Source organism: Myiozetetes cayanensis, unplaced genomic scaffold (genome assembly GCF_022539395.1).
Source record: "Myiozetetes cayanensis isolate MyiCay16 unplaced genomic scaffold, myiCay2020 scf5-8, whole genome shotgun sequence".
Classification (NCBI taxonomy): domain Eukaryota; kingdom Metazoa; phylum Chordata; class Aves; order Passeriformes; family Tyrannidae; genus Myiozetetes; species Myiozetetes cayanensis.
The window spans coordinates 76,050,682-76,075,271 of NW_026087742.1; the positions used below are offsets into that span (position 1 = coordinate 76,050,682).

Genomic DNA, 24,590 nt, shown 5'->3' on the forward strand with positions numbered 1-24,590 from the left:
TTATCCATGTGATTAGAGAGCAAAGCTCCATGATTTTATTTTAAAACTCTACTTCAATTCATAATTGATGAATTCTCTTAACATAAAGTGTATAAAGTATTTCAAAACCAAAAGTAAGTCTTTTAAAATAACATATACTTTAAAAGGGTATCTCTTTAAAGATCCAGTAAACTGGGCTTTATGGGCTTGGCATTACCAAGGAAGAAAAACACAAAATTTCAAAGTACTACAGCTTTACATGCAATAATACATTTTCCTCTTTAGTAATCTATTTTTCCTCTTAAAGCAAATCATTACATTTACCTCTTAGTAGCCTTCTTCAGTAGCTTTTTTATTTCATTAGTCTTACAGGTGTGCTTCTCGTGGATAACCACAAATGCACGGCAGCCTTCTGGTGGAGGTTCATCAGCTGCAATCTAATATTTCAACAATTACACTCAACCAGAATGCTTTGATTGCACTTCAACTTAAACTCACATCCCCCTTTGATTAAAATAACTCAGCAGCTGCCATTAAGTTGTGTTTCCAATTAAGCCCATTCAAAATTGGGTATATGTAAAAAAAATGAGGAAAATATTAGAAGATTAAGACCTTATAACCTTTGTGAGATGTAGTCTATCAAATAGAGTCATACTGCAGAAAATACAAGTCCATTTATGTTCTGTAAAGACAGAGTTGAGAAATCTCCTTCACTAGCTGAAATCACAACCTGTACTCTGAGACACTTCTAATTTTAGTTGCTATCAGCAATCACGTTAATGCACAAAGATTAAACTTCTAAACCAATAAATCCCAATTAACGTCAATTTTTGGTTTTCTCTCCTTCTCACTCCCTGCTTTTTTGTATAAACTCTATTCAGCTATGTAAAGTGGAAATCATATGACTGCATGTCAACGAATCCAGATTCACACGCTGCAAGATAAAAGTGGAAAGACATGAGTCTGAGACTATGATATTCCTCCAAAGAAGACTTGCAAAATCCCCTAACTTTATTACAGCTTATTACCTTTCAGAAACATGGTTTTCTCACTTTATCTTAAAGATGGTATTGCTAAAAGGAGGAGGAACAGTTTTAGGCTTAGAAGCAGAGTGAATTTAAGTCCTCCCACTCTTTTATTAATAAAGCAGGTACTTGTTTACCTTATTTTTCAACTTTTCAAATACAAAACTCACAAGAGATGAGAAATCCACTCAATAACAAATATAAATTACTTGAAGCTACAGGAAATGTCCTAATTTGGGTATGTCTGAATTCCTGTCGGATCATTTAAAGCAAGACAAAAAATCCTCACAACTTAAGTTTTACAAAATGATCAGCTGCAGAAGATTCTACCCTGCAAGTAATGTTATCCACACAACTGAACATCAATCTTTGTTCCTGTCATATCGACAGGAACTAGCTTGTAAAGCATCACCTCAATAAATGGACCACGTTCGATTCCAAATAATATTGGCATGTATTTTACTGAACGGTAACGATGAACATTCTCTACTCTGGAACCAAAATACCACATTTAATCATGCATCAAATATATCAGATAATACAGTCACCTGCTGGAACATCTGAACAGTCGGAGAATAAGCCCGTATGGAAAGTGCAAACTTCAACAAATTGATTTGCAAATTGGATAAAAATTGTCCGGCTTTTTTCAAGATTAAATTGTAATAGGAATACTCTGAATCTGTTGAAGAAAAAAAAAAAAAAAAAGACAAACTTTTAGTATTTAGCCACAAATGATGTAGTGTATCTACCCACTTTACATAATAGGCGAACATTAATTCTAGCACTGCTTGGCAGTGCAAAAATCTTGAATGTTGTCCACTGATAACTGCTGCCTTTACTACCAATATAAAGGTCTAGTACAGCACAAACAGAAGAAGAGAGCTCAACAGCACTAGTTAATAACTCAATTATTTTCAGCAATATAAAAATCCACTCAATACAATAATGTCTCTTTGAAGACCCATATGGAAGGCCCTGAATAGAGTTTATACCTTCATTTCTGTTTGTCAAGATTATGCCACCCTTCTAACACAAATATTCAAGGTTACTTACTTTCAACCAGCGTTATTTTTCAAATAATTTCCTTGCATTTAGCCTTGAAACACTCCAACCATGCAACTTACATACATAAAAATCTTCTAAAGGTGTGATTCTTTGGGCTACTCTCACATAATCTGTTTCTCCCTTAAAAATACGTGATAAACAAGAGTATGAGAATGGATGTAACATGTGAAGTACTTCCCCTCTCCCTGCATACCTTGTGTTTTCAAGGACAAATTAGGACTTCAAGTAAGAAGGTAGGTGGATGTTGTCCAGGAATGACAGAAACGATAATACAGAACATCAGTTGGAAATAATTAGCCTTCATTTCTCATTCTAGAGGCATATTCAATTTTTATAACTAAGTATCTCCTATCCTCTCATTTTCCTTTTACAACCCTGTTGTAGTTGTAAAAAAATATTCTTTTGCTCTAAAGCCGCCTCCTTTCTGCCTCTTTCTTCTTAAAACAATTTAGAAAGGCTGAGTTTGCTGTAATTCATTAGGAAAAAAAAAATCTAACATTATAAAAGTATATAATCTGCATTTCAAGAAAGCTCCTTCCCATAAATTTTATATGATGTCCTGGTTCCATATGGGATAGAGTTAATTTTCTTCCTAGTAGCTGGTACAGGGCTGTGTTTTGGATTCAATATGAGAATAACATTGATAACACGCTGGTGTTTTAGTTGTGTCTAAGTGGTGCTTACCCTAGTCAAGGACTTTTCAGTTTCCCATGCTCTGCCAGCGAGGAAGTGCACAAGAAGCCAGAAGTGAGCATGGCCAGGAGAAGCTGACCCGAGCTGCCCAAAGGGCTATTCCATACCACAAAATGTCATGCTCCGTTTATAAACTGGGGGAGTTGGCCAGGAGTGGCTGATCCCTGCTCAGAGACGGGCTTGGATATAGGTTAGTGGGTGGTGAGCAACAATATTGTGCATCACTTGTCACACGTTTTGTTCCTCTTTCTCCTTTTCTTCTTATCATTATTCTATTTTACTTTACTTCTATTATTAAACGGTTGGGAAAGGTTTTACCTTTCCCAACTCTCTTCCTCATCCCACTGAAGGGAGACAGAGAGCAGACATGTCCTACTTAGTTGCTGCCTGGGGTTAAACCACAACATATGATTGTTTCTGTCTTACATTAAATTCAGTGGATGAAAAACTCATCTCCTCTATGTTTTCTATACCTGCACGTAGCCCTGGCAGAACTCAAATGGCAACAAAGCTGGTGAAGACTCTGGAGTGCACGTCCCATGAGGAGCAGTTGGTGGAGTTGGGTTGTTTAGCCTGGAGAAAAGGAGGCTCAGGGATGGCCTTGTTGCTCTCTACAACTACATGAAAGGAGGGTGTAGCCAGGTGGGGATTGGCCTCTTCTCCCACGCAACCAGCAACAAGACCAAAGGAAATGGCCTCAAGCTGTGCTGGGGGAGGTTCACGCTGGACATCAGGAAGAATTTCTTCCCTGGCTGGTTAAGCAGTGGAATAAGCTGCCTGGGAGGTGGTAGAGTCACCATCCCTGGAGGTGTTCAAGAAATGACTGGGCGTGGCACTTGGTGCTGTGGTTGAGTTGGCAGAGTGGTGATTGATCAAAGGTTGGACTTGATCTTGGAGGCCTTTTCCAACCTTAATGATTCCTTGATTCTAAATGACATGAATTTGGCTTCACACACTCAAAACAATGAATGTAAAATTTGGAAGTGGTAAACCCTTCCAATTTGAAACATTTTCTCAATAACTATATTTTCAAATTTTCTTCTAAATCTCCACAAAAATAAAAATTAAATCCAAAACTTTTGCCTCTCTACTCAGCCCCAAATAACATCTTATTGAAGACAATGAAGAGCTATTAAATAGACAATTCTAAAGATACCACCTCAATAAAATATTTTTACCTAGTCTTTAAATTCTTTGGCTTACAAATTCCAGTTGTGCTTTCACTGCTGTATTTAAAACAGCTTTTTTTTTTTTTCCTGGGAGATGATTATGATGATGATGATTTTAATAAGTAAAAAAAAAAGTTTGTTATGTGCCTTCAAAAATGATTGTATAACATTGACAAGAATACATTTAACATTTACCTCTTACCATGTTACAGGGAATCATAAAGAACCAGATTTTTTTGGTTATAAAATCCTGTATGATAGCATATTACCACTAAGTCATTAACAAGGTGGATTTAAAAATAAATGAGAACACATTAACAGGATACAACTCCAGACTTCAGACATCTGAATGCACATGTGTGAGCTACGTATCTGTAAAATTTCATTCCAGCCACAAGAGATAAAGCCTAGCAGCCAGCCAACAAAACCTCAAAAGCTATTTAGCTAACTCTAAAGATGCCTTAATTTGTCACCTGAATAGCTCTCCAACCTCTTGTAGCCAAATTGATTAGATTGATGACAGCGAGAACTGAATAGCTAGCTAAGCAGACTCACATTTAAACACTGAATATTACTATCCACAATCTACAGCAGTATATTTCATTACAGGTAAGTTAATAATAATTTAAAAGAGACAACCAGGGCAGTACCAAAAGAAAGGAAAAGTTTATACCACAGCTCCTTAGACCTCATGCACACACAGCACAAAATTAAGCAGAATATGCTGGTGATCCATACAAGAATTCAAACTACTGAGGCACAGAAGGTAGGCAAAGTAAACCTAAGGGACATAATCAATCAGAAAAACCCCAGTATGCTGGGATTGTTATTTTGATGGATAGAAGTACGGTGGTTGTTCCAACTGCATTGGTGAGTATATCTGTATCCATGGATCAGCTAGGGAATCAGAGATGCCAGGTAATGACAGTTCAGGCAATCACTGGCCAGTCAAATACCTATGACATTCAAAATGCCAGTAGAGAGGGAATACTTTATTTTATTGCATGATTAGTACAGAAGTGCTATGCTTGTGAAACTGATTCCTCTAGAATCTGTAAGGTTGATATGCACATAAAAATATTTATTTAATTTAGTGATATATGAATAATGTGTAGTCTTCTAGATTACAAGAAATAATTTGCATGAATGTTGTTTATATGTAATATACTGCTACATTTTTTTCAGAAAAAGTTTCCCTAGAGAAAATATGTTTGTTTGTTTGTTAGTTTTGTTTTGGTTTGTAATATATATTTATGCTGAAAATTCAATATATAAAGCACTTGGGAAAACAGTAAACACTCAAGTGATAATTAGTCGGCAGGGAACTGGCTACTTACCTTCACTCCGTGTTCATAAATTAACCTTTAGAGATATAAAAGCAGCAGCAAGCTTAAAATGCCACATTTAGTGCTTTGTAACTGCTGGTTTTAACGTGAAATTTTTGCAGCTTTGATTTCTTTATAACATACCTGCAGCCCAAAATACCACCATCTCCATTTCCAAGTATTTCACAAGCCTGGCAGAAACTATGTTGCATATTAAGAAGACATAAACAATGTTGTCCATGCTACCTGAAGACCTCACTCTAATTTAATATAGTGTATCCCATCACTAACTTTCGTTAGTGATGTTTTCCATAGGGTATAATCAAAATGATGTCCAAATTGATTCGAGTCCATTTTAAAAAAACGTTAAAACCACCAAATACATCACCAGACTAAATGCTTTACCAAATTCCATGTATGTAATTCCTACCAAATCCTTTATGTTGCTACATATATCATAGCTAAAGAGACCATTAACAGACCTAATTTGCTAAGGCTGAATATTTTAAGTGATCAAATTAACAACAGATGTTCATTTGATTATTCTAAATTTAAAACTACAAGTTCTGAGAACTGATAAAAAGACCAGATTGAAAATCATCCAAGGGATTATTTAAAAGGAAAAAGCCACCATATTCAGTTTTTTAAGTTGCCTTTTAGCTTTAATACTTCATGACTCTTCCAAAATTCAACAGTACGCTGAGATACAAATCTATCATCCGGTTCTTCCATAAACCCAGATTTTCAGCTTCAAATACAGTAATTCTTCACCTTTTATGAAAATGTTTCTATTTAAAAAAATGTTTTTATTTCCTGCTTACTTATCCTATCTGGTCTTGGTATCACCCAGGGAAGAACTGAAAAGGCCATCAGGCCAGCCAACCCTTTTTAAGCCAGGTCCTTTTATTTGCTCAGGAAGTTGCTGTTACATCAGTTTTAATGCAATGTGAACACTCCCCTATGTCAATTGTGTCCTGACATGGAACAGCTAAGACAGAACCTATTCCATACCATATTGAGAACACCTCCTCAGAGGTGAACTACTACACATCTCTCAGTAACTGTGCCACTCCAGCACTGCAGTACCAGATTCTTCACTCAAGCTGTAAACATATAGAATTCCCTACAAAAAATGACTTAACTGTTGCTGGATATATATGATGCTCATATTATATCCATTTTATACTTCACATATTGACTTCAGTAAGACAGTCTTAGGCTGGAAGATTCAATATTGATGCGATTTAGTCATTAAGTAACCACTTTGCTTTCCTCTAAAACTGAATCTTTCCTTCGCATCCGGTTCATGAAGAGCATTGGTTTGCTTATATAAGACTACCCCAACTACAAACTGACTTTTAGGAAAGCCACTGGGTGCCAGAACTTCAAATTCTTTTTGCATTATCAACACAGGCCTGTGTTGGCAATAATGATAAATATACACATCAATTCCTCAATATGCTTAATTAAGGTAATATTTTAGTACATTCTCAAGGTTCACCAGCATATAACAGTTCATTGGCATGACTGGCCATGGAGATCATCCTACTGGTAATTTATTTATTCTTAATCACAGAGTTTATCTCCAGGTAAAGTAGATATTTAACTAACAGCTGATTTCAACAGACACCTGTGTCACAAACAATAAACAATCACTGAAGTTTCAAATTCCTTGGAAAAAGTGACCAAGCAAGCAGAAAAGAGATGGTTGATAAAAACCTCTGGAACATCATCTAATACAGCAGTCTTGTCTCAAAGCAATAATAACTGCATCTAAACCACTCACAGAAAAAAAAAAGAATAATTCAAGTCAAAAGTGACTTCTGGAGGTCACCTCATCCAAACTGTTACTTAGAGATCTAATGTAAAGCTTGATTAGGCTGCTCAAGGCCTCACGTGGCAGAGTTTTGAGAACCTCCAAGAATGTAGATTCTGCAGCCTCTTGGGGTAGGCTGTTCCAGTGCCTACCCAACCCCATGGCAGAAATATTTTCTGCCAAATTTAATGTTGCAACTTGTGCCCATTGCTTTTTCTTCATACTGCTGTGTACCTTCAGGAAGGGTTTAGTTCCATCTTCTCTCTACAGTTCTATTAGAAAGCTGGAGATGATGCGGTCGGTCTGTCCTTACTCTTCTCTTTCTCAGGTTCAATAAAACTCAGTTCTCTCAGCCTTTCCTCAGAAGTCTGCTTCACCTCCATAACCCTTAGAGGAATCCACTCCTATACCTGTTCCAGTACTGAACTCCTGACTTTTAAGGGGAGCCCCAAACTTGGCCCAGCACTCCAGACACAGTTTGTCATTTACAAGTGCCACATGCAGTGGAATAATCATTTTCTCTGACCTGCTGGCTACACTCTTGCTGCTACAGCCTGGCACGTAGTTAGTCTTCTCAGGCATAAGAATATAATGCAACTGTTCACAAGGATCCCCAGGACTCTTTCTCAAAGAAACTGCTTTTTGAGAGTAAGTGCCAAGATAACACTGTTGCTGAGATTATTCCAGCCCAGGCGTGGTGAGTCTGTAAAGTGCCTTTGCTGAATTTCCCGATGTTTCTGTTGGCCTCTCTCTCCAGCCTGACAAGGCCTCCCTAATGACACAGCCTTTTCTTTCAGCTTCTCAACTTCTCCCAGTGCTGAGCACTCAAATAACATTCTCACGTTGACACCACAAACTTTTTAACGTTTATTCAGCCGGTCACAATTGTTGAAACACATTGTTTCTCAAGTTCTCTCTCCCTTATACAGCATTTTTCAGGTACCTTCATTTCACTCCCATTTTCTACATGATCTTTCTACAATTTGTTAGCTTTTGACTACTGATTAAACATTCAATTTCCCTGAAGTCTCTTCCAGTGGTGGTGTTAGGTCCTCACACTCATGCCTGAGGTGTTGTACTATTCTGAAGTAAACAGCAAAATGAAGCAGCCTTATTTTGTTTTGACACTATTTTCACCTTGTTCATCTGTTGACCTACCAAGCAGGTCTAATACTGACCAACCTGGTGTAAAGCCACTGGTAAGTGGTTTCTCAATTTTTCATTACCACGGACATTTCTAGCAAATTCCTCTCCAATGTATCTTCTTGGGTGGCTTTTTATGCTTCTTTTATGCTTTGTTCTTCTCTACAAATTTCTTAACAATATTCACTTGTCTAATCATGCAAGGTATTTTTAATCCTATTTTGTCAGTGATAAAACTTTATTCTAAAACACCAGTATTGATGCTAGAAAACAGTCTCTATACCATCTACAAGTATTACACCTTTTCTGCTAATTCTTTTAATTTTTCCTTTAGTTATTTGCAGGATTCTCTCCTCTACAAGCATCCATCTTAGAGAAAACATGAAGCCTCAACATCCTATAAGCTCTTGCTGAGTCACATACTCAGATAGGTATCTTTAATCTTTACACTTCTGTTTCATACTGTAAGAGCAGTTAATGTGTTCTGTCTCAAAATTAAATACAGTGTAAGATAAAATATTAAAAACTAGTATGTTGTTTAACTTACCTCCTTGCTTATAAACTGTTAATTCCCGTACAGTTTCCAAGAACTGCCAAAACTTCTCATTACCATCTTCTGCAATGAATTCACTGTTTAAAAATAAAAATGAATTGTCTATAGGTTGACTTTGTCGAAAGATGTACCACAGTAAAAGCCTCCAGTTGTTTAAAATAATAAATACCCAGCAGCAACCAAGTGTTACATATTCAAATGACCTTCTAACATCTCTGCAGCATAAAACACTGAACAGAGGTGTACTTTGCTTAAAAGAGATTTTGGACTAAGTACTACCACCCAAAGTCAACAATGAGAGCTGTAAAACATGCAACTATTCTCTTGATACAGAAAAACCCCAACATTTTCACTTTATTTTTCCACAGGTATTCCAATATACAGTTATAAATAAAACCAATTATCAGCACGCAAACTTTATTTAATTGTGGCTAAATATACAAATAAGAACAGACATTCTGTCAGGTTAGAGTTTTTCATTACATTACAGGCTTTCATCAATGACAATGACTACTGTGCTATGCAGTGTGGTCTGCGGGGGTTACACAGAGAAGCTGAGGATGCCCCATCCCTGGAAGTGTTTAAGGCCAGGTTGGATGGGGCTTTGAGCAACCTGGTCTAGGAAAGGTGTTCCTGCCCACAGTGGGGAGGTTGGAACTAGATGACCTTTAGATAAGGCTCCCTTCCAACCCAAACCATTCTGCAATTCTATGATTTACTAGTAACACTTTTTAAGTTTTTTTCCTTAAGGTAACACCAGTTGCTCATTTTCCCTCTGCTTATGTCTGCCAAAAACTTCCACTTGCTAGCATGACTGAATTGTTTTCTAATCTTTACTTTGGAATTTTGCCCCTCCTTTGATTACAGAAGCTTGCAGTTCTCCCTTTCATGGGAGTTCTCTGAACAGCAGCAAACAAGTTTAAAACAAAAACAAACTTAAGCCAAACAGGTAGGGAAGCCTCAAACACATAAAACTGGAGAACATTTTTCACTTCCTATTGTGAATCACAGAAGGGTTTGGGTTGGAAGGGACCTTAAAGATATCTAGTTCCAGTGCTGCTGCCGTGGGCAGGGACACCTTCTGCTAGAGCAGGTTGCTCAAAGCCCCATCCAGCCTGGCCTTGAACACTTCAAAGAATGGAGCATCCACAACGTCTCTGGGCAAGCTGTTTCAATGCCTCACAGTAAAGAACTTCTTGCTTCTGTATAATGTAAATAGACCCTGTTTCAGTTTGAATTCTTTGTGTCAACTTCTAAGAAGTCCCTCTCCATCTTTCCTGTAGGCCCCCTTCAGGTACTGGTAGGCCACAATTAGTTCATCCCGAAGCCTTCTCGTCTCCAGGCTGAAACTATTATTACAAGTTAACAATACCTTTTTTTAAAAAAAGATATGCTTCACTACTGCAGCTTTACCTGTTCACACCACCTCTAACATCACCTAATGAGTGTGCAAAAGCTACTTAGAGTGAGATGAAGAGATCCTGTTACTCAGTGGAAGACAGGGATTCTGCAGATTGGCTATCGTGGGTTCACACAACCGGCCCGTTACATCTCCTCAACCTAAAGACCCGCAAAAAGTCTCAGCAGGCTAAACACGAAGCCGCTTGCACAGCGCACCCAAAGCGTGGGGCTCTGCCCACAACATCCACACCGTTTTACCAGGGGAGAAAACAGTTCAGCCTTTCACCCAAGGAGCACTTTTAACACACCCTCCGACCGGGAGAAATGCGGCCGTCCCCCTCTGACAGCCGGCCTTCCCGCTCAGCGGAGGGAAAAGGGGGTCCCTCCCTGCTCCTGCCCCCCAGGAGACAGCCGGGACAGGGACCGCAGCTGGGAGGAAGAGGAGGAAGAGAATGAGGAGGCTGCACGCACCTCGCCTCCAGCAGCAGCGGGGTCGCCGGCCACTTCGCCGCCAGCCGGGCGGTCACGGGCTGCGAGGAGGAGGCTGGAGCGGTGCCGCAGAGGCTCGGCCGGGCGCACAACAGGGCGAGCAGCAGCAGGACCGACAGCGCCCTGCCCGCCATGGGGAGCAGCGGCCGCTCAGCTGCGCCCACAGCCCAGAGCCACACGGCCCCGCCCCCTCCGCCCCGCCCACACGGCCGTGCCGCGCTCCTAACTGGCTGCGCTGCGCCCTCGCTGTTGTGCCATTGGTCGGCGCCGAGGCCAATCAGCGGCTGACGGCAGATAAATAGCGGGGCTGCCCAGGCCGGCGCGGTGACACGCGGCTCTGGGGGCGGCGCGCGGGCGGTGCTCTGCGGGGCCGGGCAGGGGGCGCGAGCGGCGTAACCACACACCCCCCCCCGCCCTGAGGCGGGCACTGCCCGCGACCAGTCCCCGGCAACCCTCTTACTAATTTTGTTTTAGCGTTGATTTATGGAAGCGTGATCTTTGCGAGGGATGCCCTTAGGTTTGGCTGCGGTGGTACAGGGCCAGCGGCTGCAGGCGGCTGAGGAGGGACACGGCGGAGTTGTCCAGGAACAGCAGCCGCCTGCCCTGGGCACTCCCCGAACCTCCCAGTGCCGCTGCCTTGGCTGGGTCCCAAAGGGCCGATCTCCATCAGCCTTCACCAGGCTGGAAAAAAAAAAAAATAAAATCACAGAATCGCTTAATGGATGGGGTTAGAAGAGATCTCTGGAGATCATCCAATCCACCCCTCTGCAAAGGCAGGGTTACCTAGAGAAGGTTAACCTGCAATGCATCCAGGTGGGTTTTGAATGTCACCAGAGAGATGGAGTCTACGACCCTGCTGGGCAGCCTGTTCCAGCACTCTGTCACCCTCAATGTAAAGAAGTTCTTCCTCATTTTGAGGTGGAGCTTCTTCTGTTTTAGTTTATGGCCATTGCTCCTTGTCCTGTTGGTGGGCACCGCTGAAAAGAGTCTGGCTTGGCAGCTGCCTTTGAGATATTTATATGCATTTACAAGATCCACTCTCAGTCTTCTCCAGGCTGAACATGCCCAGCTCTCAATCTCTCATAAGAGATGCTTCAGATGCTTGTGGCTCTCTGCTGGACCCTCTCCATTAGCTCTTTGACTCTCTTGTACTGAGCAACCCAGAACTGGACACTGTACTCCAGATGAGGCAAAAATGGTAATGAAGGTCCTAGCAAGTGTGACCAACTTCATACATAATATGTATATTCACCGTATAATTGTTCCACTGAGGGGGTGGTACCTAATTTTTACCACATCAGAGTTTTCCAAAGTGACCTCTATTTTTAAGTGTGTTCTGTTTCCTAACTGCATAGGTTTTCCCTCAATAAACATGAGCTTCACAGACACCACATCTCTACCTAACTTACCTTAAAATATTCAGGCTCATTGTCTTCGATTTCTTTATCTGCCTGAAATCTCAGTAGCTAAATCCATTTCCTCAACAAAGTTGTTACACTTCCTCAGTTTTCCCCCAGCTGTATAGCAGAGCTAAAAGAGACTGGTGCTTCTGGAGCTGTGTTGTGGGATTTGAATACAGAGCAGCTCTCAGTAGTCTGGAGGAGGAATCCTCCAGCTGTATTAAAAATAGAGGGTACTGCCTTTTCCATGAGTCATGGAACTTGAAGCTGAAACCTGGAACGTCTTATTGCTGCATGAACTTTGTTTTGCACACAGTTCTCTCTGACTGCTTAAAGCTGCTGTGTGGATGGTGGGAGCCAGTGAGGGCACAACTCGAGGGAGCAGGCTATGGATTGTATAGTTTGTTTTGTTAGTGCTCATCTCAAACTAGGGTATAAAGCTCTGCCCTAGCAAAATGCTTGCACTTAACATGCTTCTGGGTGTTTGTAATGCAAAAGTATGAAAAATACATCCCCAAGGGTCATTCATATGTAAGTCCAGTCTGGGACCTTTGTGGTTGATCTTCTCTCACAAATTTGTGCTGTTATAAGGCCTCAGGTAATTTTCAGGTACCACTGTGACACATCAGTTATGCCAGCTTTAATGTAAATAGGTTGATTTAAGTAAACCTTACCTAAAACTGGCACTGCACTCTTCATACATCTCTGCAGAAACAATGAAAAGCACAGGAGTTCATATGCAAGGTTCATATGCAAAGCTGTTAGAAATAAAAAAATTCAGCATCTTTTATACAAAGAAAGGTTGTGGTAAACTGTCTAAACAGCTTTTTTTTGTTTATATTGATGATTCAGAAGTTCCTGCTGCTGCTAACAGGGATGGAGTAGCCAGAGTACTGTATAGATGAATAATATAGATTAATAAGTTTGGGCCCCTTGTGTTTCTGTGCTAATAACCCATATATGTGGCCAAACTCTTGCATCCACAGAAAGTAAACCCACATGCGATGGACTGATAAAACACACTTCTGCCACTCCCTAGAAAAGTGCAAAATGCATTTGATTGACTCAGTAGAACTCACACTACACTTGTTCTGCAGAGAATGGGCCATAGCTGGTGTATATTGGCCATGTACCAAAAAACATCCCAGCCCCGTCAATCCTTCTGTAGTTAAAGAATTACTGATACGTTATTTTTTTGCTGTTTCTTCAGCCAAAACTGAAATGTACTAAGCACGTTCACCATGTATATACGTTTACCATGCATTTTTCATAACTCCATGCAATAAAATATGATGATGGATGCACCTACCTTACCCTAATCTATCAATTGCTTTTCTATATAAAGTTGCTCTGTTACATTTTGGTTTATATTGATATTGAAGAGGCTGCTATTGTTGCTTAAATGTGAATTCCTAATAGCTTGCACTTGTTTCATCTTGAACTGTGACAATTTATAATTTGCCATACAAGAAGACAAATAAAATCTGTTGGCACTGGCTATGGAAATACTGAATCTTTGAGTTCAGTGGCAAGATAAAGTGGTAGCTCTGAATCAAAGGTCATATCATTAGTTTGTGGTGAACTAAAGAAAGCAGCTAGTCCAGTAGTTCTCTTGAGAAAATATCCTTTCTGCTTAAATTCGGAGATATCTGTTAGACAAAAAGAATCTCTCTGCTGACATCTCTCTCTTGCATTTAGGATTATTGTTTTATTAGGTGCCTAAAATGTATGGCCATAGATAGGTGAAATGAAGTTGGAAGGAACCTCAGGAGGTCTCTAGTCCAGCCTCCTGTTCAGAGCACGGTCAGCTCTGAGGTCCAGTCAAGTCTTGAAAAAAATCCAAGGCTGGCACCTGCGCAACCTTTCTAGGCAACCTGATCCAATGCTTAAGATGCAGTTTGGATTGCTCCTCAGAAAGAAATACAGTGTTGTAACAGAACATTGCATTCCTTATAAAAGCTTTTGCATATTTATCCATTTTCCCTTTGTTAGCTACATTCTAGCCACAAAGAGCCAATACTCACTTTTAAAAAATCTGTTTCTGTGTGTTTGACAAAGGTAAATTTTAATCTGTTAAGCAGTGTGCAAACATAGAGGATAGAGAGCAGACTTAATCTTCATTTCAACAGCAGAATTTTATGTAATTAAGTGTTCCAAATAACACTTGGCCATTCTTGTACATACATTCCATATATATATATGTGAAAAAACCCTGAGTTCTCTGAAACCATTTTTCAGCAGAACAGAAGAACAATTACAGCAAAATTTTAAAATTATTCATATCACAGCTGTGCAAATAGGAATTGATTATCATAGCTGTTTCAGTGTGAATAGAGAGAGTGATTAATGAATGTTTCTCAGTAAGATGCAAATGTTTTATAGTATAAGTCACAGTGAACTATGTCTATTTAATAGAAATAGTAGCAATAAGTGAAAATAAGTTGAGCTTCATCAGCATATGCAGTTAGCTGAAAATAAAACTGTATTTTTTTAACATATTGAAAACAAATTTTGAGATGAAAGGCTCCTATTCTCTCTAACTTGGAGGTAATGTAAATGCCAAATATTAGTCAAAAGATATACCTGTCTGTTACCCGGATATTAACTGACGGCCTGTGAGCAGTGACTGTTGGCACCCTTTTTATCTTGCTGTGAGATTGGAGGCCAATCTCTTCAGAACCTGTCAATGTCACTCCTATGACAGGCATTTGAGGTGTTTCCCTGAAGAGATTAACGATGCCATACTGCATCACTTTTTGTCCATCCCATTAAAGACCAGCCTTGGTTATTTGATTAGCATATCTCAAGATAGAGGTATTATGGAATAAACAATGCAAAATATATTTCATAGTCTGTTAACTTTTCATTTTGATTTACAGGGACGAGCCAGTGAAAGAAAAATTGATGCAGAAGTAACATAAGCCTGGTTTCAACAGCTCACAGAACCTGCTGTGGCAACTTTCTAGCAATCAGAGTTTATGCTGCTCTGCTTTGGCCACACATACAGCTGCAGTGACATCCTCCTCCCAGGATGCTTCTCTTTCCAACTTTTACTGAAAAAAAGAAAAGCAACAGAAGCTTTGTAAAATAAACACAAGGATTACATCTTCTTATTTAAAATGACCCATCTTAGAAATCTAAAGGAATGTAGTTCCTGGGCCAGATCAACAAACGTCCTATGAAAATCTGGGCCTATCTGTACTGTGTAGTGGGCAACAGTAAAATGTGGCCGTAATGGGGAATACCGCTCTTTAAGATCTTTAAGATTGCAGGTTTTTCTGAGTTTGCCTGTGCTAAATCTTAGCTTATTATTACTGGATCAAGTTCATCATGTAATATGAGTTGGCACTTCTGATGCCAACTAACAATCCTGGTTGTTAACTGGCGTGTGCTCATAGTTATCCTCTTATTTACAGCACCCTATGAAGTTTTCAGATGTTGAAAAAAATAGAATATTTTTCTTTCTTTCCCTCACTGTAACTTGTGAATCTGTCTATGTGCTCAGTGAAAGGAACACAGCTGATACACCAGTGATACAAAAAATAGCCTAAAAGGTACTATAAGGGTATTAAATCACCATTGTTGATGATTCAAGTAACAATCACATACTTGTATTTTAGGCAAGGTTTGCCACATGCAAATGTTTGGGAGATTATTACTTCAGGAGGTAGAAAACTTATAAACAAAAAGTACAAGGTTGTGTATTTTTACATTAGTTCATAAGCTTATACGGGCAATGAAGTGCCTCAGGACAATTCTGACCACAAAGTGCCCCAAGAGCGTCAAAAATTACTTCAGTGTGAAGATATAGGTGTATTCACAGAGGAAATACCGTATTTTCCAGAATAGGGCAGTAGGATTTGATTTGTGGGCCTATCATGTAGAAATCAAAAGGTACTATTGCTACATGAAAGGTGGAAAATATTAAGTACCTGTACAATGAAGTATATCAATGATTTTTCCTTTTTAGTCAGATCAGTGAGCCGAGTTCTGAATCCTTTCCAGAATGCCTAAAAAAACGTAAGATGGAAAATTAGCCAGTGAGTCCTGCATGTGCACTCAACCAAGTCACTTTTGACAGAAGTGAGGACTTCGGAATGTCTCCTTAAAGCCAAGTGCAGTTCTTCTTTGAAGAAACTCTTCTATCCTTTTTAAACTGGTTCAGAATTTCAGTCATATTTTCACCTGTGCAGGATGCAGCATCCAGGGTTCTCCAGTGGTGGCAAATGCTGGGAGGCAGGGCTGTTTGACATATCAGCTCCTGGCTCAGGTGGAAATACAGACTTGGCAGGATGGGGAAACCACTGCCTTGCAAGGAAGCATGAGCTGAAGAGGTAACTTCTGCAATAACCCCCTGTTCCAGGTTCTGCGCGGAGCAGCATTTGGGTCACATCAGAAGCCAGGGTGCCAGGACAAGCTGGCTCGAAGGCTGTGTGTGGCTGAGCAGCCAGCATGAGAAATCTTGTGTTTATTCCTCATTTCTCACTGAATGTCTTGCTACTGCACCTCTAATGCAGGAATGAAAACTATAACATACTTCTTAAAAGGATCATAGAATCATAGAGTAATCTGGGTTGGAAGGGAGCACCGAAAATCATCTAGTCCAATCTCCCCTGCCATGGGTAGGGACACCCTCCAATATAGATCAGGTTGTTCAGATCCCTGTCCAAACAAACCTTGAATGTTTCCAGCGATGGGGCATCCACCACCTCCCTGGCCAACCTGTTCCAGTGTCTCACCAGATGAGAATGACTTTCCAAAGCCCTCTGCATTGTGTCGTTCTAATTTCAGAGTGGTGACACTTAGGATTACACCCTGTCTTTTATGATGCTGTGACTCTTGACTGGAAAAGGTGCTGACCAACCCGAGGTAATTTTGATGCTGATCCTGCTTTATGCACAAGTAGAAGAAGAAGCCCTCTGCTGCACTTTTCCAACCTAAACTACACTGTGCAATTTGGTATGCTACTTACATAGAACTTGCTTAGCATAACTTCCTTGGCGTTACTAGCTTAATTTGCTGAAGCTGTAGGCTGCAAGCTCTGAACTTTCACCTAGATATGTTGAACTTTTACCTGATCAAGTAAAAGAAGGCCCCAGAGCCAGTTCAAAACAGAAGATGAGGGAAGTACAATCATCAGCAGAAGCTGCAACCTAAGAGACAGGAAGAGAAAACATCCTGCCTAAAGACAGTAAAGGGACCCAATGAAGAACAGGAAGACCCCAGTCAGAATCACAGAATGGTGGAGTTGGAAGGGACCTCTAGAGATCATCTAGTCCAAATTCCTGCTAAAGAAGGTTCACCTAAGGCAGGTTGCACAGGATCATGTCCAGGCAGGTTTTGTGTACCTCCAGAGAAGGAGATTCCACAACCCCTCTGGGCAGCCAGTTCCAGTGCTCTGTCACTCTCAAAGTAAAGAAGTTTTCCTCATATTCAGATGGAATTTCCTGTGTTTCGGGTTTTGCCCACTGTTTCCCTAATATTACTACCGGTGCAATCAGTTGCAGGAATAGAACTGATGGGTGGGGAACTTAGATTGTAAGGGTATAATTGCCCAGTGATTTCTTTGTGCGGGGTCCCTCTTTGGGGGCACCCAGCTTGAGCTGTAGTGCTATTTAGAAAAAGGACTTTATAGAAGAGTCTCTTTTTGGCTTACTGATTCAGCAAAAACCTAGTGGAACGCTGTTATAGTGGTTGGCATGAGTAATTTTCTAAACAATTATTCTGTGACTCTCAAGTGTAATTTATTTTAACTAAAGATTTGTTTAGCTAAAGCGGAACAGAATAAGCCATGCTGCTTTATTGTGTGAAATATGATGGATTTGTTTCCAGTGCAACAAATTCCAATGCTGCTTTTCAGATTTTGCTGTGTCTCTTCTATCTGTCTCTCCTTTTGGTAATGTTAGAAGCAAACTACTAGAAAGGTTTCTCACCTGTCAGGGGTCATTTCAGCTCACTTCCCCAGTGTGAAAAAGAATACTTATGGAAAAATAATCTAAAGCTATTCCTACCAGTGATTTATGCTGAATATCTCTAGAGGCAACATAGAAGTATTAGTTTTAAATTATGCATATTAATAGTTTATGTCCTTTTCAGTTAATCTGACTATATAACATTTTCAATTTTTATGATTTATACACAAAGTTAATTACAATCCATTTTGTGAATGCAGCTTTAAAAATCAATGTAAAAAATAAGTTAGATGTAAATGAAAGAGAAGCAAAAAGTGGAGCCACAAGCTCTTACAAATATAATGAAAATTAATTTATCGCTCAAGTCTTTTATGACCTTCTGTTATTAAAACATTAAGAAAGTCCCTGAAATTAAATCTAATCTGGAAAAAACACATTCACATGCACATACACATGATATTCCAGGCAAATATATACTATAGGAACACTGTGAGAATTAAAGATCCCAGAAAAAAATTAAGAATTATGATTCCCATATCTTTGAAGTCAATATGCTGTATCCATGAAGACATGATAAGATGTGTACTTTAAAATTTTCATACACCATAGAAAATACAGGAATTACAGTTTTTAAGCACTGGAATGTATACATATAAATTAAATTCCAGGTTTGTAACAGCCCAGCACATTTCTTTGGTTCCAATAGCACAAACCACTCAAAAATTGAAGGAAGTACAGTCCCAGGGAAATAAGGGGCCACCAAACACTGAAATAACTGCAAAGTTGTAGTCTATATGTATATATTAAGAGATTCAAATATGCATATTTCTGGAGCTGTGCACCTGTGTGTTGAAGTGATTGCACATAATTAGCAATGTGATTATCGAATATGTTTTCACATGCCGCATATAATTAGACTTACAGAAACACACTACATTTAGAATATTTTAATGTAGATAAACTTTGAGGGCAAAAATGAAGGGTTATTAAAGAAAAGTAAATCGTTTAACCCCTGAAGAGCTACCTTCTGCTAACGCTATCTCCCGTATCCTTCTGCTGGTAGAGGGATTCCCAGCCCTGCAGGCTTACTGCAGTGGTGAGGTAAGGGCGGTGGGATGGGCTTTTTCATCCCGCCCTAGTGCTGCTGAAGGAACAATGTGCAGCTCCAGGCTATGAGACACAGAATACAGAGAAAGAAAGAAAAAAAAAAAGAAGGCAAAAGGATTAATACTATGTATATGCTATCTTGATGCATCCTCTTTTGTATATCTTCATTGCTAAAATAAAATGGTCCTGCATCTAGACAGACATTTGTCTAAGATTATACACAGGTATTGTGTATACATATATAGTGTGTATATATACATGATAACCACATAGAATTAACACCTCAGACTGAGGGGAAATTATGTTTATCTTTTAGTTTGTAATAAAGATAAGTTTCTGTCTGGAAACTTTCACTTTATTTTGGTTTTCCATTATTCTTTGATTGTGGTTTCCTAGAATAAATGAAGTTAGATCAGAAATACACTGCTGATACTGGTTATTCATATTTGTTAAACTGCTATTCATACTGTAATTTTGATAACTGAGAGTTATCATGAACACTTTACTAAATCATATTAGGCTGATAAACATTGGCTTTCTGAAAGTATTAAGGTTAAATGATAGGTTTACTCTGATACTAAAGAATGAAAAGTGAGATCCTGCCTGCTGAAGGCCCCAGAAGACCTTTCTGAAAGAGCCTCTATAAGAGTCTTCCTTCCAAAAGAAAGTGTAAGCTCCTATTTTCTGCACAATTTTGCTATAAACTTGGGGCTGTATCTCTTAGCAGGTGGGAGAGACAATGATAATTATGCTAAAAACATCTGGATTCAAATAAAATACATTTAGAGTATATGAATTTTTATATTATTATCATAATCATGAGTTCAAATATTTTAAAATATATTAATTCCCAGTTATGGTTGCACATAAGCACAGGTGAGTGTGCAGGGCTGCTAATTGTTTTGCAGATCAAATTCTGATAGTTTACTCACCATCACTGGTCTGCAAGCCACAATGTGACTACACTGCTGTGAACCATCTCTGTCTTCTCTTAGCAGTGCAATTCTCATTCTATTTCAGCTTTTCTTTTGCCACAAGATGACATAAAGTGTTGGTAGTTTGTAGGTACATGCTTCTCCTCACTAAACCACTTGAACTTCAGGTGCCCTTAGACCCATTGGTCAAACAAACTGCTTTGACCAATCTGTATTTTGATCTCCTTTTTCTGCCAGCCAGAGAATTATTCCCTTATTTTTTGCCAATTCTTAATCTGAACAAACACTCAAGCAATCTTCACTTCAACTCTCTCTCTGAATTTACAGTTTATTCATCTCAAACCTGTCACAAGTGTAGAACAATTTTTCTTTCTTCTCATATTTCTTTCCTAGTCACTGGTTTGTTGCAGACAGACTGCAAGGCCAACAGATGCTTCCCTCATCTGAGGGTTGGGGGAACTATTTGAATTTTGATGTTTGCTGCCACAGTTCGCTGTTACAGGTTAAAATTCCCAGTTCTCATGGTAATTACAGTTCCTTTAGTCCAAGATAATAGGATAAATTAGTGCTGGAGATGGATGTCTCAAACCAAGACTTCAAACTTGGTATGAGTACCTAACATGTACTCATGCTACATACATAACTACAGTACTAGTGACTTCTCTATGCTGTGACTTTTGTAGGTTGGCCAGATTTGAGATAATAGGTGTATTGTGCTGCAGCCCCAGCTATAAAATAACTTACAGCCCTTCATCCTTACACTTGAATTCCTCTCAGCATTTCCCAGAAGTCCAGCTGGACTTTTTATCTGATGACAGGACCAGTATTTATCTGATCTTGGTAGGATAATTTAAAGAATAAATACTACCCTTCCTATATATTATGAATACACAAAAAGACAACATTAAAAGCCTTGTATGGCTGTACATTAGGGAAGAACCACTAATTATATGCCATTAGGTGCTTAAAGAAGCTTATAGTTAGGTAAATATGAAAGAGTTAAGAAAAATCTCCAAAGAAGAGAGCTGAAGTGTTCTAAAAACTCCCATAGCAGCACATAAAAAAGTGCAGTTCTTGAATTCAGAGTATCCAGGTTGACTTGCTGAAATGAATCCAGTAAGAAACAGTGGCAACCCAGAAAGCGATAACAGTTCTCAACTTGCTGTGATTTTCAGCAAGGAGGTGGAGGTCAGTTATAAAAGAAAGGTTATAAAAGAAAGGTTCAGACCTGCAGACAGCTATGAAAGCCAGACAGGGGTGCTAGAACTGGAGCCTGATCTGCCATTTGCAATGCTTTCCCCATTTTTCACCTGTATCCCACAGAGATCAGATGAAAGAATCTGAGATCAGGTACTACAGAAATATTTTTTTTCCATTTTGGAAAGGAGAGGGAAACTTCTTGGAAGATTTTTTTTGCCATTGCTATTGGGGCTTTTTCTTTGTTGGTTTGTTTGTGGGTGTTTTTATTATTATTATTATTTTTACATCACATCCTAAAGACTAAAAATATTTAAAAAAAAAAAAAAAGAGGGAGGAGACCTAGTGGATAATTTCTAATATTACTTCATATTTATTTCTCAGGAGTCACTGAAGTTTTCAAACTTTATATAAAGTTGTGATGAGGATTTGGATCAAGATAGACTCTGTCCAAGGCACATCTAAAAGGCTGTCCTGAAGGAAAAGACAAGATACGACCTGCACAGCTTTGAAAACCTTAATAATTTGACTTCTAGACACAAGCAGAGGTGCTCGAGATAAAGTGATAGTGAGCTAAGTTACGTTTGATGGGGACTTACAGATTATGACCAGCCGAAAGAAAGCAAAATATTTTTTTGTGATGCTGCGCATAAGAAAATACTTTTGTGACACTTATCACCAGGTGGCAGTGTTACACAGTCTAGCTATTCCTATACGTTGCTATATGAGTAGTTTGGGGGTCTTGGTGGAAATACTGATAGGGATATTTGTTAGTTTGTGCTAGACAGAAGGAAGAATGTACCAATTTCAAAGGAGCCAGATCTCTCTGTGCATTGATCTCCCTGATCAGAGTCAGTTCTTCGGAGGAAGCTGCAGTACGGGAACTTGGGCATTGACTTTGACAACTTTACCTTCAAACATGGAGTTTATCATATGCTGTTAGACTGTTCTTTACCAGGACAATGCCACATGAAATATGCAGTAGCAACATCCTTCACATGATTTTCAGTCTGAAGCATCTCTTCTAGTACCCAGATGTGAAAAAATAAATGTGGATGTGGTGCAGGTGCCATGACTTTGATCTGTAGTAAGTCCACAAAAGCTTCTCTACACTCTAGACTTTGAATCATAAATACTGCAGGATTCAGGAGGCTGAGAGCTGGAAGGAATGTGTCTAAGTACATCTAAGTTCTTATGTGCACAGAGCAGAAATTTGAGAGCAATTTGCTGTGTCCTGTGAAACGCTTTCCTCAGGTCTTCTCGTTTCAGATCCTGGTTGTAGAGAGCATATACAAACACCCTATGTTTAGGGATTGCAAAAAACCCCCACACTGCATTTCAGACTTTATGCTTTCTCTCTTTGTGCAGGACCAGCATTTGCTGCCAGTCACTTGATATTGCATCTTCTAATTGGAATATTTCTAACTTCACTCAAAGTGTCTTCACACTCACCAACTATGTCTGGCCATATTGTGAAGCCACGCACATCTTTTGAATGTCAAAAGCAGCCAGAGGCTGTTTGGCTAATATGCAGGTGCTGGTCGTGCCTAACATCATCCTTGCTACAGTTCTAATTATAGCAGGATACCAGCAAGGTTCCCCAAATGCCACTCCATTCTCTAGGCAATGGACTCCAGTAAGCCCATATGCAGCCCTACATGGCAGAGATTTTTTTTTTGCTAACACACTGTAACTTCAACCTGAGTTTTGTAATGTAGGTTGGTTATGCCACAGTACAAAAGACAAGAGAGCAAACATAAATTTTTCTTACTTAAGTTGAAACCTGCAAATGCTCAGCAATGGTGTCTACATTAGTAAACTAAACATATCCAGGAACTGCCTTAGGTACTGAGGCCAAATAGTATGACATGGTCTGACCCACACTGCAGCTGTAATCGTGGTCATCACTGAGTGCTGGTTGGAAGTGTTTCTGGAATGGTTTGACTCCCAAATTATATCCAGGAGCTGTTTGGGAGAATGCTAGTTGGCATGAGCACAAACGTGGTTAGAATATTTTGTCCTTCTTTATTCTGCTAGATGTCTATGTTGCAAAGCCCAGGAATGATCCCTTGTGCAAGAGCAAAAATGACCAAGTTTGCACAGTAGAAAGAAGATCTACCTTTAAATATCTTGTTTTGGCATTGATCTTAAAAATCTAGCTCAAAGTTTCCAGATATGTTCCATTTTTTGGGAAACTAACTTCCCAACAACTGTAACTTAAAGAAAGGTATTGAAAGGTATTGTATTATTTCTATTTCTAAAAAACAAACAAATGAACAAACAAAAATACTAGAATGTTGGAAGTGATTTGATATGTTTCAGTTTTCGAAGGTCAGTGTCTTACACTGGTAGAATTATGATTATTCAGAGCAGAATATAGCTGATCCTTTCTCTCATATGAAAAACATGCAGCAATGTGGTGTAAGGAGTGACTTGCAGAAGTCCCTGCACATGGACTGGCACATACAAGAAATTGGCTGAGAACATTTTGTCCAAAGTGGCTGCGTTATAATTAAAGGAAATTAAAGGTGGTCATAGGTTTAATAAAATTATTATATCCAGGAAAAGAATGGCAAGCAGGAGGAGTGAAAAGTAACAAAGCTCATGATGAAATGCAACTTTATAAGAAGAAAGACTGGTGTCAGTGTGACGCATAAATTGTTTTAAAAGGAAGAATACTCAATGTACCATTGAAATGAAGATTTGGTAAGTGCACATACTGAAATTTAATCGGACAGAAAATACAGGAGGTTTATACTCTAAACACTAAAACAAATTAATCCCAGAGAGAAGACTGAAGTTAGTGTGCATTTATTAATTTAACAATTTGTATCCTCATGACAAGGGAAACACCTGGGACTTGCTGCATAGTGAAAAATTGGTTTATTGGAAATCTTAAATGGCTACAAGCGTTGAAACAGCTTAGGTCAAGCAGTGACAAATAATTTAAAGAAACCAGTGCGAGGTAGGTGTCACTTTAATTTTACATTAACAGATCTATTAGATGTTAACCTTGTCAGACAGGTAATTGCTAAATGAGATCATGCTTTTGTACCTTTGCTTCATAATATAATTTGCTTACTCATGCATTTTGTACAAACCTTGATGTTGGCACTGACACTGTTTCATGTGCCCATTGCTTCAGACTAGCAAATACTGTGTTATCCTTTAAAATAAATTGTAAGTATGCCAATTTTTGTTTTTAGCAACTTTGAAAATATATTGAGTGTTACTTAGGAATTGACAAGAAGGGACATATTGTGTTGGAATTATAAAATAATTTTCTATGCACATTTTTACTTGTCAGCATGTCTCTGGTAGAAATGACAGTAAAGCTGGCATATAAATTTTAACAAGTGAAGGTATCCTGCCTGAAACTGT

The 24,590-nt window shown here is 39.1% G+C and overlaps 1 protein-coding gene across 3 annotated transcripts in view; it reads right to left on the minus strand.

The window, feature by feature from the left end:
* Positions 1 to 10,792, minus strand: part of UGGT2 (UDP-glucose glycoprotein glucosyltransferase 2) — an 83,767-nt gene extending 72,975 nt beyond the window's left edge. For all 3 annotated transcript variants that reach the window (XM_050332455.1, XM_050332454.1, XM_050332457.1), the window contains exons 1-4: positions 10,641 to 10,792; positions 8,763 to 8,845; positions 1,553 to 1,683; positions 304 to 416 (exon numbers count right to left, since the gene is read on the minus strand). In XM_050332455.1, the coding sequence (XP_050188412.1) occupies positions 304 to 416; positions 1,553 to 1,683; positions 8,763 to 8,845; positions 10,641 to 10,792 (479 nt within the window). The remainder of the gene's footprint in view (positions 1 to 303; positions 417 to 1,552; positions 1,684 to 8,762; positions 8,846 to 10,640) is intronic.
* Between the last annotated feature and the right edge of the window lie 13,798 nt (positions 10,793 to 24,590).